Source organism: Paroedura picta, chromosome 9 (genome assembly GCF_049243985.1).
Source record: "Paroedura picta isolate Pp20150507F chromosome 9, Ppicta_v3.0, whole genome shotgun sequence".
Taxonomy (NCBI): Eukaryota; Metazoa; Chordata; class Lepidosauria; order Squamata; family Gekkonidae; genus Paroedura; species Paroedura picta.
In genome coordinates, this window is record NC_135377.1 from 18,702,384 (window position 1) to 18,715,386 (window position 13,003).

Here is a 13,003-nt window from a genome sequence, read left to right on the forward strand (position 1 = left end):
GCCGCGGTTTGCCTACCCCAGTACTACAGGGTAGAGAACCATTGTGATGTCATGGTTGGAGCAGTGACACTCAGTGGTGGGCTTGTGATTGGCAGGTTGCTTCCACCTTGCAACAACCACTGCCAAAGGAATGGATAAACTATGAGCTTCCGTGAGGCACAGGTCTCCTGCCAGGGATGGAAGTAAATGTGGTTGATGAGAACTGCAGAGGTGGTTTTTCAATCCAACAAAGTTTGAGTGTCAATCCACGATCTAAGAGACCCACTCTTCCATGGAAGTTCGCTGGATGATCTTGTATAGTCACACTCCCTCAGCCTCACCTACCTTACAGGGTTCTTGTGAGGATAAAATGGAGGAGAGGATAACAATGGCAACCTGCTTTGACTCCTCCTTGGGCAGAAAGGCAGGCTATAAATGAAGTAAATCCATAAAGCTTTGTGTTTCTTTTAATGGCTGGTAACTTGCCAGTCCGTGGCAAATATGTTCCCAACCCTGATCCTTTGGCTTCAGGAAGATGGACTTGAACCCGTGATTTCTCTCAGGTCATAGGTATGCTCCTCCACTAAACTATGGCATGCTCTGCTGCCATGCCTGGAAAGAAATACTTCTTTTTTCAACTCTTCGCCAGATACTGACATTTGGCAACATTGGTCCTTGTGCGGAATGGCCCCAAGATCTTTGGGAAGTGCAACCTTCTGTTTGCAAGCTCCTGCCCTCAGCCTCCCACCGGCACAGGAAACTGTGACATGAGAGGACCTCAAACCCAATGGCCACTGTTCATTTCCTGCCAGTCCTGCTTCTTAAGTCCTTAGTGCCACAGACCCTGGCAACTTTGATTGCCATCCAAAGACAACTAGGGCAGCCCTTTATTAATTTTTCAGAGTGCAGCTGATCTACTTTGGGGATTTTTCCCCCCAAAGTAAGCTCGCCGTTTTTATCTCTCTGTCTTTAAAAAAACCAAGTTCTGCGTTTCAGAGTGTGGGTGGAAAGGGTGAGTCAAAGGGGCAAGCCAAGGTTTTCTGTAAGCAATGGCACTCTTGCGCACCAGAATGGAGGAGGGGAGAACAAGGTCACAACATCACTAGGAAGAACGTAAAAAAAGATGCCAGTAACCCTAATTGGCCTTGTATAACTGAAACCCTTCATTTCAGATTTGCGTCTGTTCATGTTGAATTGAAAGCCTAAAGTTCTTTCATCTGTGAAAAATAAAACATGAAGTGGAAGGTGGCTGGAGGGACCGAGACTCTTGGGTGATGATAGATATATCACAGGGAAAGAAAATATCCACCCACACAAAAGAGCAGTGGCACAGATGAGAGGGAGGCAGCAGGATGGAAAATGGAGGGAGTAATTTTTTTGAGAGAGAAGGAAAAAGAAGAAGGTTAAGGGAGGTATTATTTATAGTTATTAAGACAATTGAGCAAATTAAGCTAAGAATTTTAGTTTTTTTATGAGTTCAAAGTTGCATTGGAAGTAAAAGGCAAATCAATGATTTTTTTTTAATCCAACCCACGTCATTGGTCCACTCAAAAAGGATTTTCTTTTTTGTTGTTAAACACAGCTGTCTTTGGTCATCTCTGAGTCTTCCTTCTGGACATTTTTCATAGCTTGGAGGATAGGGAACCAAAAGTGTAGCTGTGGAAAAAGCAAAGTATTTTTTTTAACATGTGAATAACCATTATGAAATTGCAGAAGTGGAAGGAATGAGGAAGTTATGGACCTTTTCTGCTCTGTACAGAACAAGATGGAAACTTTTGTTTATTCTCTTTCCTGCTTTGATGAAGAGGATGGCAAAGAAAGCACAGTTTAGTAGTCTTCTTAAGCAAGATCTCTCTATGCCCTTCATCCTGGATGGAAGGGAACTAGTTCAGGAAGTAAAGCTTGTATTTACCACTTGGGCTTACCAGCTCTCCAAAGCTATTATGGCAGTGATTCGGTCTGGGGGATGAATATGAAAATAAGATTAACTATAACTTTACATAAGAACATAATAGAATCTTCTAGATCAGACCAGAATACTGGTCCAGTATATGTAATCCAGAATACTGTTTCCCATGGTCAACCAGTTCCTGTGGAAGGCCAAACAGCATAGAAGCCATGCTGTAGCTCCGGAATGCTGATATTTGGAGATTTGCTATTGATGTACATGGAAGTTCCCTTGAGTAGTACCAATCGACTGACCTCTCCTTTCTCAATCCAACCCACTTTTAAAGCCATCCATGCTTGTGCATATCCCTTCGTCCACTGGCAATGAATTCCGCAGTTTAATTATTTGCTGAATAAAGCTGGACTTCCGTCTGTCCATTCTAAACATGTTTCCCCAAGTTCTCATATTATGGAGTGAGGAGACAAAGTTCCCTCTATCCACATTCTCTACCAAGTGCTTAATTTTATAAGCCTCTTTGAGACTGAAAAGCCCCAGATTCTCCAGCGTTTCCTATTAGGGAAGATGTGCCAGCTTTCATAGCAGATGTGTTACCAGACTGGTGCAGGAGCAGTCCACACATACATAACTTCCACCTTCGGGGACGGCAGTATATAAGTATGAATAAATAAATAAAAGTTTGCCCAAATACATGTGCATTGGAGCTACATTTTCTGTTTCTGTGGGAGTTAGTGCAGCGCATGGCTGTGGCCACTCTAGCCCTGGTGCTAGGACCAAGAATCTGGGACTTTTTGCCTACTCCTGGTAGATTCAGCCTACATGGGGTAGATGACAGGCCTCAGCTATAAATATAATATTCAGAACTAGTACTGCTTTCCAAGGTATTTACCATTGCAAATGAATTCTTCCTTTTTGTGTTTCGCCCTGCAAGCTTTGATCTTCGGTTCAGTAACTTTGCATGTAGATATTTTATCCGTTTCATGCCTATGTGAGGAAAGAATGACGTTGTCGCAAGTATTTTAAGCTGTGTGAAGACAGAGGCCAACAGCCCAAGGACTGCTAAAAAGAAGACAATGACAGCTAACTGGATCCATATGGCAGCAAGGGCAAATTTTGGTTTGGGGATACAGGCATGCTCAAAGAGAGGAATATTAAAGGAGGTCGTATTCTTAATGATCTCTCCGTTGTTGAAGATAAATTTATCGGCATTTTTCTGTAAAAAAGGAATGGAGAGAAAAGTTATACAATGGAGCTGGCTGTTTGTGCTGCTCCCATTATAAAACAATTCAAGCACAATACTTCAAAGTTTCGTCATGCCACTGAGATGTTGGATTTCGCCAAAAGTTCTTTGCATTTTGTTTCCATCTATAGGACATTCACACATTAAATTATTGTTCAAAGGCATTTCTGGGCTATTTTCCACACACATACACACATTTTTATGTCACCCTTTTCTTAGGGCTCAGGGTGGCTCAAAGCAGCAGCATCCCTCTGGAAAAAATACACAGACTGGCTCAAGAACCTTAACTTGTGATTAATTTTGGCTCGTTTGTGGTTTTAAAGCAATTTGTGGAGGTTCGTGAATTCATGGGAAACAAAAAGCAGGAAATTAAACCCTCACTTTCTTCTCCAATCTAAACAGCCGTGTTGCAGGGGCAGCCTGCTCCCATGGCTCAGCTATTTAGAGCTAAAAGCAACTGAGTCACAAGAACAGGCTGTCCCTGCAGCTCAGCTGTTTCATGCACATACCTCACAAATGTGGTTTGATTCATATGAGAGCTAACTGGGTTTGTGAGTTTTATGGTTCGGTTTGTGGCTCAACCACAAATCAAACCAAATTTTTGCGGTTCATGCCCATCCTTATCTGTGGGGGGTGTTTCTGTTTTATTTCCCAGTTGATGGAAGAGTAGATTATACAACAGACAACTATGAAGCAGGAATTTCTTTTCCTTTTATCCAGCAGCAGGTGTTATTTAAATCTCTCCCTGTTGTGTTGTCACTGGAAGTTAAGCAATTGTTATGTTTCTGAACCAAAATGCCCTACTCTCCAGAACACCTGAGATTCTTATAATTGCTTCTTGGATAAATGGTTTCTTTGGCAGAGAGGGGGAAAAATTGATGGCTCAGCGCAGGCAGCTCTAAGACAAGGTAATGGGAAATGTACCTGCTGAGAAGCACAAAAAGGAACAAAAAAAATTATTGCAAGCCTGAAAGAACTTGGGCTGTGGTGCCAAACGTCTTGATGACAGAAATTCTCACATTGGCAAGACTGCCAACAACTTGTGTGTTTTGTAAGGGAGGGGATCTTAGGACCCCTTTTGCAAATCATCCCTGCTATTTTTGGGGTGGCTGTTCTGAGGAAATATCCAAATAGCCCCATTAATCAGCTTTCATGTTCAGTCATTGATCTGAAGTAAGCTTCACCTCTGAAACAATGAATTCAAAGAGCAGAGCCATGGAGAGCAAACACAGTCCATGGACTGCAAGCCATTTTCTCCAGGGGAACTGCTCATTGTAACTCCTAATTGGAACTGCTCCAGGGGAACCAGCTGTAATAGCAGGAGATCCAGATGTCACTTGGAGGTTGGCAACACTAGAAATCTACCAGAGATCCAGGAGACCTCCTGTAGGTAGGAGTAGACAATACTGATTGGGGCTAAATCTGCACTCACATTTTTCCCATTGTTGATCCTGCTGAATTCAGATCAATCTGAACCTGGATCTTCCGCCTTCGTTTTTCCTGACTTGAAACAGACGTTGCCTTCTGCACTTAATCATCTGGCTGCTCTCTCCTTCCCGCTTGATTGGGGAAATTAGGTGTGTGTGTACGAGCACAAAGCTGGAGAGGGATTTTTTTCCTTTTGACTCCTGACTCTACAACCAAAGCAAGTGGGGGTGGGGGGTGGAGTGGATCATGAGGCTAATTGTTTATTTTTATTTTCCTGAGTGAGGTGGGGGATGAGGGGGGGGAAGACAATCCAAAAGGCAAAGCTCAACACATAGAAGTGTGGGCTTTTGGAGCACAGTCACTTAAAAAATGAGAAAAAATAAATCTTGCAAGGGAATGACAACTGGGAGCCAGTTTTCCTGCAGCCGCCCTGACCAATCAGTGACAGACTACCTCAGTACATCAGTGCTGGAGGCGCGGAGAAAGGGAAGGAAGTTAATCCAGAAAAACTCTGACATCTACACTTGAAATACTGGGAGTTTTGGAGCGGTTTTCTCAGATGTAGCAAGTTATATCCACTCCTTGATATCGTGGGGAAAAGGTAGTGTCACCACGGATCAATCATAGAAATTATAGAGGGAAATTTTAAAGCGCTAAATAACAAAATGGAAATTAAATAAGTTGTAAATGTCTTTGGTTTTTTAAAATTGGGGTTACAGGGGATAAAAGGCCCAGAGCAGATAAAGCCTGAGATAGAACAGACTCCATATAAACTAGATTGTATTCAAGTGTATCCATTAGCCCATCTCCCTGAGCACCACCTCTTCTACATTGGCAGTGACTCAACACAGTCTCAATCTGAGACCTTTCCCAGCTCTGCTGCTTGAAATCCTGATTATGCTGGGGCTTGAAGATGAGATCTGGGTGTAAACTGCACGGAGCTTTTATTCCAATCCCAGGTCGATTCAGTCCCAGAGTGACCCCACCTTTATTGTGCGATATCTTAAGAGTGCTTTTAATCCTCAATATATTTTAAAATCACATTGTTTTGAATCTGGGCTCTCCTCCATGGTAGAGAACCCGTGATTGGCTACAGGGGGCCATGTGACAAACTTGCCTTAAAGGAGAAGCCCCTAATTTCTCTCAACTTCTGTCGGCCTTGGATTTTTTTTCTGCCTTCTTCAATCCTCCCCCCCTTCAAGAAAAGAAAGGATTTTTTTCCTCCCTCCTCTGACTTCTTCGATCTTCTCCCCCCTTCAAGAAAACAAAGAAAGAGTCCCCATTTGCCACTCCTCCCCTCTTCTGAGCCTCCCTAACCACATGCAGAACACTTTCCTGTTTCAATGGAGGGGGAGGAGAGGAAAACTCGAGTTCAAATTGATCTGAATTCAACAGGATTGACAATGGAATAAACAAAGTAAGTGCAGACTCTGCCCTGCATGCAAAGTATGCTGGGGAGTATGTTCTACCACTGAACTATGGCCCTCCCAAATTCTGCATCTCTTTCCAAAGACCACACTGCAGCGTTCAAAATGACCAAAGGACAAGATTCTGGGTCTGCTTACTGCCACCATTCACCACCATTCACTGCTTCCAGGCCTTTAGTATTGTATTCTTAGCATAAGTTTATTCTGCGGTACACTTTTATCCAAAGCAATCAAAGCCAGAGAAAAGTGCTGGTTCTGTAGCTATGATACTTACATGGTAATACAATTTCAAATGGACGTCTAGCTCAGGGAAATCTTGCAGATGCTTGCTCACTGAGAAAATGAGCCAGTAAAGCAAATAATCCACTGCCGTAAAAAGAATCCAAATGCAAAGGTTAGCAAGCACAGGGAGAAAAAAGCGTGCGGTGCGTTTCCTTTCCCGGGATGTTTGGCGAAAAGAGGGGATGGCCGTGTAGACCTTTCTTTCCTCTTTACTGAGGGGCAAGACAGAGAGCTTTCTCTCACGCCATTGCTGTTCGTTGTATCGGACAAACTCTCTTGTAATGTAAGTATTCTTAAATTTGACGTTGCAGGGATTCAAGAATTTTCGGACAAAGAGGAATGCCCCAACAATCATGAAGACAACCCCCAGAAGAGGAAGGACCTTTTTGCCCATGTATGGCTGTAATTCAAGTATAGATGAGATCTGGCTGGTAACATTCTGGATTTGCCACCTTGTATGCTTCAGCTTCTGTTTCAAGCTCTGATCCGAAACCGAGTAAACCATGTTCAGATCCCCCTCTGTCGACACAAGGTCTTTAAACGGGTTGTCCAAAAGCTTAAACTGATGGTAAATCCACCAAATTGCTGCAGCGTAGTGGCTGAGGAAAGGAAAACGTTGCGATTCCAGAATGCACGTCACACTATCCGCCAGCTGCTGTAGATTGTAGAAAATGCTTTGGAGGTTCCCAGAAAGGGCTACCCCAGTCCCAGCTGCAACCAAGGCATTCCTTCCTTCACGCAGTCCAGCAGACAGGAAGAAGAGAGACGCCCAGCATCGGAGGTGCCTAGAAGAACACAGACCAACAGAAAGGATAATCCAGAGGAATGTGGACGTGACCAAGGAAAAGAGGGGATAGTCCACCAGAAATGAGTACCCAGCGAGGAGCAGGAACATGGTCAATACCAAACTAACGACGCTGCAGATCACAAACAGGTGCACAAAATTCTTCCAGCCAGTCTTTCTTTCAGACACAAAAAGTTTCCAGGCATGCTGAGCAAATGTGAGAAAATTAGTCATTTTGTCCTCAGTGCTCTGGAGATCCAGTGATGGTGACTGAGGATATAAAAAAAGGAGGGCACTGTATCCTTAGAAGTTATAAGAAGTAATTGGGGAGGATTTATGCTTGAATTCAACAGCTCTCAAAATGTAGCAAGGGGGGAGCCCCTTCTTTGATTCTCTTTAAAACTGAAGACTTCCCAACTTGTTTTTACCTCCCTCACAGGTGCCTGCAAAGTGATGGACAGTCCCCTGTTGTGCTGTGTATCAACCTGTGCGTGTCCCATCCAGGCTTCCATCCGCTAGCTCAGGGATCCCCGATGTATTGCTGCCTGGCCAGTGTTTCAACAAGTGGAGAGGACCAAGTGGGGGTTTTGCCCAGCAGGGCTTCTGGTTAGTTGTTAGAGATCTAATTGGCTCTGCAGGTCCACAAATCATTGCAGGGGCAGGATCTTCACCATGTGACTGAAGCTGTGTGTGAACAACAAAATGTTTTGTAAACAACACGTTCGTTTAAAAGGATATTTTGTTAAGCAGAACTTCTTGAAATGTTGAAAATCTACTCTTCGCATTAGGCACAATCTCGGTCCCTAACAATCTGTGGTTGGCCCCGCCTCCTGTCTCTTGGAGCCTCATAGCAGCCATTTTGTGTTAGAATTACCTTCCACAGCCTTGTGTTAGAATTAGAGACTCACAAAAGGTTGAGGGTCCCTGCTGTAATGTCCTTGAAACATTACTGTGAGAATCCCGTTCACTACACTTTAAATGAAACTTTAAGTAAATTCTTTGGACAACACAAGCCTACAAGGTCAGGTCTCATAGGGTAACTAATTCAATAGGGCCAATAATTCAAAAAGCCAGGACCCAAATTCCAATCAGTGTCTCCCCTTATTTAGAAGAGACTTTGTACCAGAGACACCATGAACTTTCTTTATTGGTTAATTACTTTTAGCTAAAGGTCACCCAAACAGTGATCAGAAGAGCCTGGGATAATTTTCAGGGGCTCAACTAAATAGAAAATGACTGTCATATAAAACCTGAATGTCCGGGATTGTTAAAAACTGTCATTGCCTGCTGTTAGTCGAAGTGTTCACACACACACACACACACTCTCTCTCTCTACAAACTAGAGTGAAAACCACTTTAGTTTTATACCTGTTGTTCCTGTAATGATCATAGGAGGACTAAGAATTCTTAGGGCTGAGCTACTGCATTCTCAGCAACCTATCACTGGGTTTTCTGGTTCTCAGGTGATCTAGGAACTGGGTGATGGAGGAGGGGATGACTCTTCTCCATTGAAGGGGGGGGGAAGCTGATTCTGTCCTCTGACTTGTCGACCACAAATAATTCCACTTCCTGCCTGTGTCCTTGTGGCCTCTCTGAAAAAGGGTGAAAATGGTCATTTGATTGCTTTGACACATACCTGGTAAGCTTGTACTTTACAAAATGGGGACGTTAGGACATTGGTTGGCAGTCAGAATATCAGTGTACAGTCAGTGGGTTCAGATCCTTACTGCCATGAAGTTCAAATGGTGACTGAGCCTCTCTTTCTCTCTCTCTCTCAGCCTAAGCTACATCACAGAGCTCTTGTGAGAACCAAATGTGGGAGGGGAGCATACATGTTCATGAACAAGGCTGGGAATTTTTTAAAAGCATAGTCAATACAAGTTCTTTGGGTGTTATTAGTGTTCAGCCACAAGCATAACTAGGGCACTTTGAATAAAGTTTGCATCCAGTGGCACCTTGAAGACCAATAAAGTTTAATTCTGGGTACAAGCTTTTGTGTGCCTACACACTTCTTCATCCACAATTGCTGTTCATTGGAAACAGCGGCAAGGAAGGGAAGGAAATCACTCCACACATGACACAGTCATCAGCAATAGCTGCACTCATAGAATCACAGAATAATAGAGTTGGAAGGGGTCTCATGGGTCATCTAGTCCAACCCCCTGCACTATGCAGGACACTCACATCCCAATTGCTCATGCACTGTAACCTGCCACCCCCTTTCGTATTTCCCACCACAAATCCCACTGGGACATGTTTTCTTTATTTCGTAAAAGGTAAAACCCCAGCAGTTCAGAGAGATTAGCAGTTCAATCGGTTCATATTTTACCAGCCAACCTAACTGCACAGTTCAGTCTTGGGGCTTTACTGTTGTGTTTTTGCTCTTCTGCTGCTGTTCCAACAACACAAAATGTCAAACGGATTTACATGCTTATTAGATTATGAACACATCACGATCCATCAGATACTAATTAAATAAGATAAAGTTTTCCAATTTTATCCTCTTATGAGATACTTCCCCCTTAACAAATATCATTTTATAAGGACAACAGTATCTTTTTGTTTATCTTGAGCACAGCAGGTTATCAGGAAGTGGGACAGAAGCTTCTCTTCTTGAGATTATTAATGCGCTCCTCATCTGCAGTTTTTATCATTCTTCATTGGCCTGTTTTATTATCTGCTGGGAATTTGAAATAAACACTGAGGGCTTTTTGGTTTTTTTTTAGGGCAGGAATTTTCCAAAAAGATTATGCCTTAAAATATGCTTGTGCAGATTTTAGTTCCCCCTTCCTATTCTCGTTGTCTTTGAAGAAACTGAAAACCAAGGTGGAAAAGTATCTTTTTTGCCAGTGATTGTAGAGGATGCTTCCAAGTTAGCCTGTGGTTGGTAAGGGGAACTTGTTGGCTGCTTCCTTTCCACAGACTATTTGAAGAAGAAGAAGAGTTGGGTGTTATACCCCGCTTTTCACTGCCTGGAGAAGACTCAAAGCAGTTTACAATCACCTTCCCTTTCCTTTCCCCACAACAGACATCCTGTGAGGGAGGTGAGTCTGAGAGAGCTCTGACAAGAGTGCTTGGTCAGAACAGCCCTATCAGGGCTCTGACAAACCCAAGGTCACCCCGCTGGCTGCATGTGGAGGATCAGGTAATCAAACCCAGCCCGCCAGATTAGAAGCCGCCAGTCTTAAACACTGTACCACGCTGGGTTATTTGTAGATGACATGTTGATTCTTGTTCTTGGTTGCTGACACTTTATTACCAGTTCATTTTATGGGCAGGATCCAGCAAAAATGTCTCACAACCAAGTCTAGAAAGCATCACAAAATGTGTAGCCTCTGGATCCTCTGCTCTGATGATTACAGGAGCCATCCTACACTAGTCTACTCAGAAGTACTTATTCCATGGACCTTACTCCCAGAAAAAAGAGTTCTTAGGATTGCATCCTACATCACCCAGACGTTCTTGATTTGAGGCATCAATCAATAGATACTAAATGAGTACTTCAATAGATACTAAAGGAGTACTGTACTTCTAAAGGGGAGCAGTGCCTGTCTCTGAAGATCCACAAACCAGTACCTAAGATCAGATTCTCTACAGAGTTATACCGTTCTAAACCCAGTTTCAATTAATTTGAAGTAGATGAACTCTTCATAGGAGTACACTCTTAGGCACTGGACTCCTTTACTGCTGCCAATGCTCGGATTCCAGAGATGAATATGGTTCCCAGCTCCAGGTTGAAAAACTCCGTAAGATTTGGGGGTGAAGCCTGGGGAGGACAGGAACCTCAGCTGGGTACAATGCCATACAATAAACCTCTAAAGCAGGGGTAGTCAAACTGCGGCCCTCCAGATGTCCATGGACTACAATTCCCAGGAGCCCCCTGCCAGCGTTCGCTGGCAGGGGGCTCCTGGGAATTGTAGTCCATGGACATCTGGAGGGCCGCAGTTTGACTACCCCTGCTCTAAAGCATCCATTTTCTCCAGGGGTACTGATCTCTGCTGTAATTCCAGGGGATCCACAGGTCCCACCTGGAGGCTGGCACCCCTAAAGAAAAGGAGGCTTGCCTTTTCTGCACCAGCAAAAGTCTCAAAATAACTTGGGCAGGTGTCAGTGGAGATATTTAAAAAACACATAGGCATTAGCAGTGCGGCACCATTCCACCACCCAAGAGCAGGAAGGAATGAAAACAAAGATCTACCCCATCCAATACAACCTTGTTTTCTTGTTGCTACCATTATTGGAGCATGCCCAAAAGCATAATTCTGAAGGTTTACTTACAGACTGTCCTGAAGGGACCATTACAGTTTTTCATGTCACCGTGCCTCTTTACTCAGAGGAGAAGCTTTGACTGTTGCTGACAAAAGAAGAAGAAGAAGAAGTTAAGATGAGTCACTGCTTGGGACTCCAGTGGTCCACCCACCTCCCTATAATGAGTCATGCAAATTACAATCTTGAAATGCTTCTGGTTTTGAAGGTGGAAGTAATTCATTGGCAAGAAGCTATGGCTGTTGAGGACATAACAATACATATCCACAAATCCATACTCTGTTCTCTGTAGAACGTTACCTTGTTAAGCAAATAGCTCCCATGTAATGGAAACAACTATTGGAAACGCAGGCTGGTCTGCTGGAATCTGGTACTGGGATATTGTTAGCAAGAGGAGATTTACCAGCGTTTGCAGAACATGAAACAATACTACTCAGCTAATGTTCAGATAACCAGGAAAGCAATGTTATTTTCTACCACTAATACAATATGGGGATAGAATCATAGAATCATAGAATCATAGAGTTGGAAGGGGCCATACAGGCCATCTAGTCTAACCCCCTGCTCAACGCATCCTAAAGCATCCAAGAAAAGTGTGTATCCAACCTTTGCTTGAAGACTGCCAGTGAGGGGGAGCTCACCACCTCCTTAAGCAGCCTATTCCACTGCTGAACTATTCTGACTGTGAAAATGTTTTCCTGATATCTAGCCTATATCGTTGTACTTGTAGTTTAAACCCATTACTGCACATCCTTTTCTCTGCAGCCAATGGGAACAGCATCCTCCCCTCCTCCAAATGACAACCTTTCAAATACTTAAAGAGGGCTATCATGTCAACCTCTCAACCTGAACATTCCCATGGTAGGGGATGGGTAGGGGTGCCAGCCTCCAGGCAAGAATAGGAGTTCTCCTGGAATTACATCTCATCTCCAGACTACAGAGATCAGTTCCCCTGAAGAAAATGGCTGCTCTGGAAGGTGGACTCTATGGTATTGTACCCTCTTGAGGTCCCTGTCCTCCCCAGGGTCCACTTCCAAATCTCCCAAAGTTTCTCAGCCTGGAACTGACAACCCAACCCCCCCCCCCATCCGCTGCTGGTGGCTTTGGGGAGCAGGACCTGGCAACCCTAGGTGACAGGCAAATACTCCCCATGTTCAACCCAAAACACACACACACACAATTTGTGAGTGTTCCCACTGGATGTTTAAAAAGTTACCTAAGCACTTGCAAATGTTTGACAGCAATGCTCACAAACTGTGCATGTGTGTACAATGCGCACCTGTTTCCCCATCCCTTCCTGCTAGTTGCCCCCATGTGCAAACCACATACTTTGTTTTTCTACGGGAGTGAGACCAAACTGCTATTAAAGGATGCCACTTTAAAGAGATGATAGGCCCAAATTGGAACCATCTTCCCAGTTGAAGCATCTTCAACTATTGAGAGCTGAACAGAGAATTAGGGTAACAAATGGGTCAAAATCAAAGGTATTTCCTTCTTTCTTTCTTTAATTCATTAATTAATTCATTAATTAATTCATTCATTTATACCCTATCTATCTCCCCAAAGGGGACCCAAAGAGGTTTATATCATTCTCTTGTCCAACATTTTATCTACACATGTGTGGTTAAGATACTGTGCTTGGTCCAAGGTCACCCAGCATAATTTGTTCTGCTTTTTTAAAGGAAAAAATG

The 13,003-nt window shown here is 43.6% G+C and overlaps 1 protein-coding gene across 1 annotated transcript; it reads right to left on the bottom strand.

The window, feature by feature from the left end:
- Positions 1–1,485: 1,485 nt before the first annotated feature.
- Positions 1,486–11,435, bottom strand: DCSTAMP (dendrocyte expressed seven transmembrane protein). The gene is made up of 4 exons (XM_077351685.1): positions 11,325–11,435; positions 6,255–7,730; positions 2,775–3,098; positions 1,486–1,635 (listed from the first exon to the last, which is right to left on the bottom strand). The coding sequence occupies exons 2-4, from the start codon at positions 7,278–7,280 to the stop codon at positions 1,552–1,554; spliced, it is 1,434 nt and encodes a 477-aa protein (XP_077207800.1). The 5' UTR covers positions 7,281–7,730; positions 11,325–11,435; the 3' UTR covers positions 1,486–1,551.
- Positions 11,436–13,003: the final 1,568 nt, after the last annotated feature.